Source organism: Otolemur garnettii, unplaced genomic scaffold (assembly GCF_000181295.1).
Source record: "Otolemur garnettii isolate 467f Iridium unplaced genomic scaffold, OtoGar3 scaffold00094, whole genome shotgun sequence".
NCBI classification, from domain to species: Eukaryota; Metazoa; Chordata; class Mammalia; order Primates; family Galagidae; genus Otolemur; species Otolemur garnettii.
Genome location: NW_003852489.1, coordinates 5,999,266 through 6,001,773, shown reverse-complemented (window position 1 = coordinate 6,001,773; position 2,508 = coordinate 5,999,266). Strand labels below are relative to the sequence as shown.

The window sequence follows — 2,508 nt, the reverse complement described above, 5'->3', positions numbered from 1 at the left end:
CATACACTTGAGCTGGCAGGTTCGAATCTAGCCTGGGCCTGCCAAACAATGATGGCTGCAACAAAAAAATAGCCAGGCATTGTGGCAAGTGCCTGTGGTCCCAGCTACTTGGGAAGTGGAGGCAAGAGAATTGCTTGAGCTCAGGAGTTGGAGGTTGCCGTGAGTTGGAATGCCACAACACTCTACCCAGGGTGACAGCTTGAGGCTCTGGCTCTAAAAAAAAAAAAAAAAATAGAAAACCTAGTTGGTGTTGTGGAAAGTACCTATAGTCCCAGCTACTCAGGAGGCTGAGGCAAGAGGATTGCTTGGGCCCAAGAGTTTGAGGTTGCTATAAGCTCTGTAAGCTATGCCACCATGGCACTCTACCCAGGAGTACAGAGTGAGACTCTGTCTCAAAAAAAAAAAAAAAAAAAAAAATAAGGTAAGTCTCAGAAATCAGGTGACTACCTCAAGTACTATTCCACCATACCCAGTAAATAAAAAAGAATATTTATATCTGTTTATCTCTAGGCATCCTGATGCCAAATACAGTAGGAACATTTTGTGGCCAAAAAACACAAACCTTAAATTTCCAGTTCCAACTTAAAATATATTTTAATAAATAATTATTATTAAGCCAAAATCAACATCAAACTTCTGGACTATGGCTTTAAAAAAGACTTGTCCTCTTTTTTTGGAGGTTAATTTCTCATGTCCCATCTATAAAAAACCTTCAGGCATAGGTAAGTTCTAGTTTGGACTTTATACAAAGGAGAGCATTTCTTAATTTAAAAAAATCTTATTACACAGTATTTTACCACTATCCAGTGTTCAGGATAATGGATGTTTACTATGTAAGCACAACGAATGATGTTACATAGGTAATTTACTAATACTTTAATATTAGTACTCCAAATCCTTTAAATTATTTTAGAGCATCTTACACTAAGTGACTCATCCTAGTGATAGCAACAATCAGAATTTGTTAGCTTTGAATTCCTGTTAACACATATTGTGGTTTTACCTTCTATATGCCCCTTCCTTCAAAAAGATAAACCAGAAAAGGTTACAAGAAGAACCAAATCCCTAACAGGGTGCCTGTGATGGGAATAGTAGTTTCAGAAATAACCTCTGCACTGTTTCCTATATTCACTGAACTTTTTGGTACTGGTTCTCACAGCACTCCTTACTAACCAGCCTAAGTTTTGCATTATCCTAGGAGATGTCCGCATTTATGTGGATAACACCTTTAACAGCCTTCCCTCATAACTCCTTGCCTTTATTTAGTCCAGAGACTATTCCTTCCATCCCATGTTAGCCATCTACTTCCACAGGTGTATCATCATATGGCTGATCTCTAACACAGTGCTCAATAAATGCTGAATGTGAAGGAACCTAAAATTATTTGTTCAATTAATTTGAATAGGGTCTGATTACTAATGGAAGAACTAATTTTGTGGATAGTGAGATTCATAAAAAACATAATAGAAGACCTCATTTATGAGGGCTCCTTAAATAAGGTTCTGTTAGGTATACTTACTGGTCTAGGTAAGGCCAGATTTGCTCCATACCAATGATAAAGTGCTCTCCATACAGGTTCTGGGACCATTTCATAATCTCTTCCATGGATCAGCTGTGGAGTTCGTTTCAATCGTCCTCCTTCTAGTGTTAAAGATGTAGCCTTAAAAAGAATAAAATGAAAATATTGATATTTTAATATTACAAAGTCTTTTGTGTTTTACCAAAACCTAGATAACAAACTTATATGTCACTACCCAGTTTCATGCTGCAAAAACTGACCTTTTTAAAAAGCAATTTTTATTTTTGATTTTCAAAATAAACTACAGGAGAACCTCTATAGGTTGACCACCCAACATAATGTAATGAACTGGTCAACATAAGGAACTAGGCCTACTTTACTGATATGTACATGTGGAGCATGTCTGGTCTATGAAAACCAGTCAACTTAAGGAGGTGTCCAACTATGGAGTTCTACTGTATTTAAGATAGGGAACTCAAGGCAAATCACTTGGAAAAATCATCAGAGCATTTAGAAATAAATACTAGGGCAGCACCTGTGGCTCAAGGAGTAGGGTGCCAGCCCCAAATACTGGAGGTGACGGGTTCAAACCCAGGCCTGGCCAAAAAACTCCCCCCCCCAAAAAAAATAAAGAAATAAATACTAGTTTTTGCAGATTTCTTTCAAATAATATAAAAAATTATTTTAGAAAAAAATTTTTTATATATAGTACATGTGAAACAACATTTTCACAAAAGCTGTCTTATGTATAACTAACATTTCCAAGGGTCACTATACTACTTCCTCTATTAATTCTAAATCATAAAGTATTCTCACAGAAATGTACTGTACAAGCACTGGGTGTGGTGGCTTGCCTGTAATCTCAGCTACTTGGGAGGCTAAAGTGGGAGGATTTCTTAAACTCAGAAGTTGGACGCAGCAGTAAATTATGATCATGCCACTGTACTCCCAGCCTGGGCAACAAAGCAAGACTGCATCTCTTTCTCTCT

At 37.2% G+C, this 2,508-nt stretch overlaps 1 protein-coding gene across 4 annotated transcripts in view; it reads right to left on the bottom strand.

Moving 5' to 3' along the window:
* USP32 (ubiquitin specific peptidase 32) overlaps positions 1-2,508 on the bottom strand; it is a 223,695-nt gene that overhangs the window by 43,188 nt on the left and 177,999 nt on the right. For all 4 annotated transcript variants that reach the window (XM_023516587.1, XM_003795603.3, XM_023516588.1 and 1 more), the window contains one exon: positions 1,520-1,660. In XM_023516587.1, the coding sequence (XP_023372355.1) occupies positions 1,520-1,660 (141 nt within the window). The remainder of the gene's footprint in view (positions 1-1,519; positions 1,661-2,508) is intronic.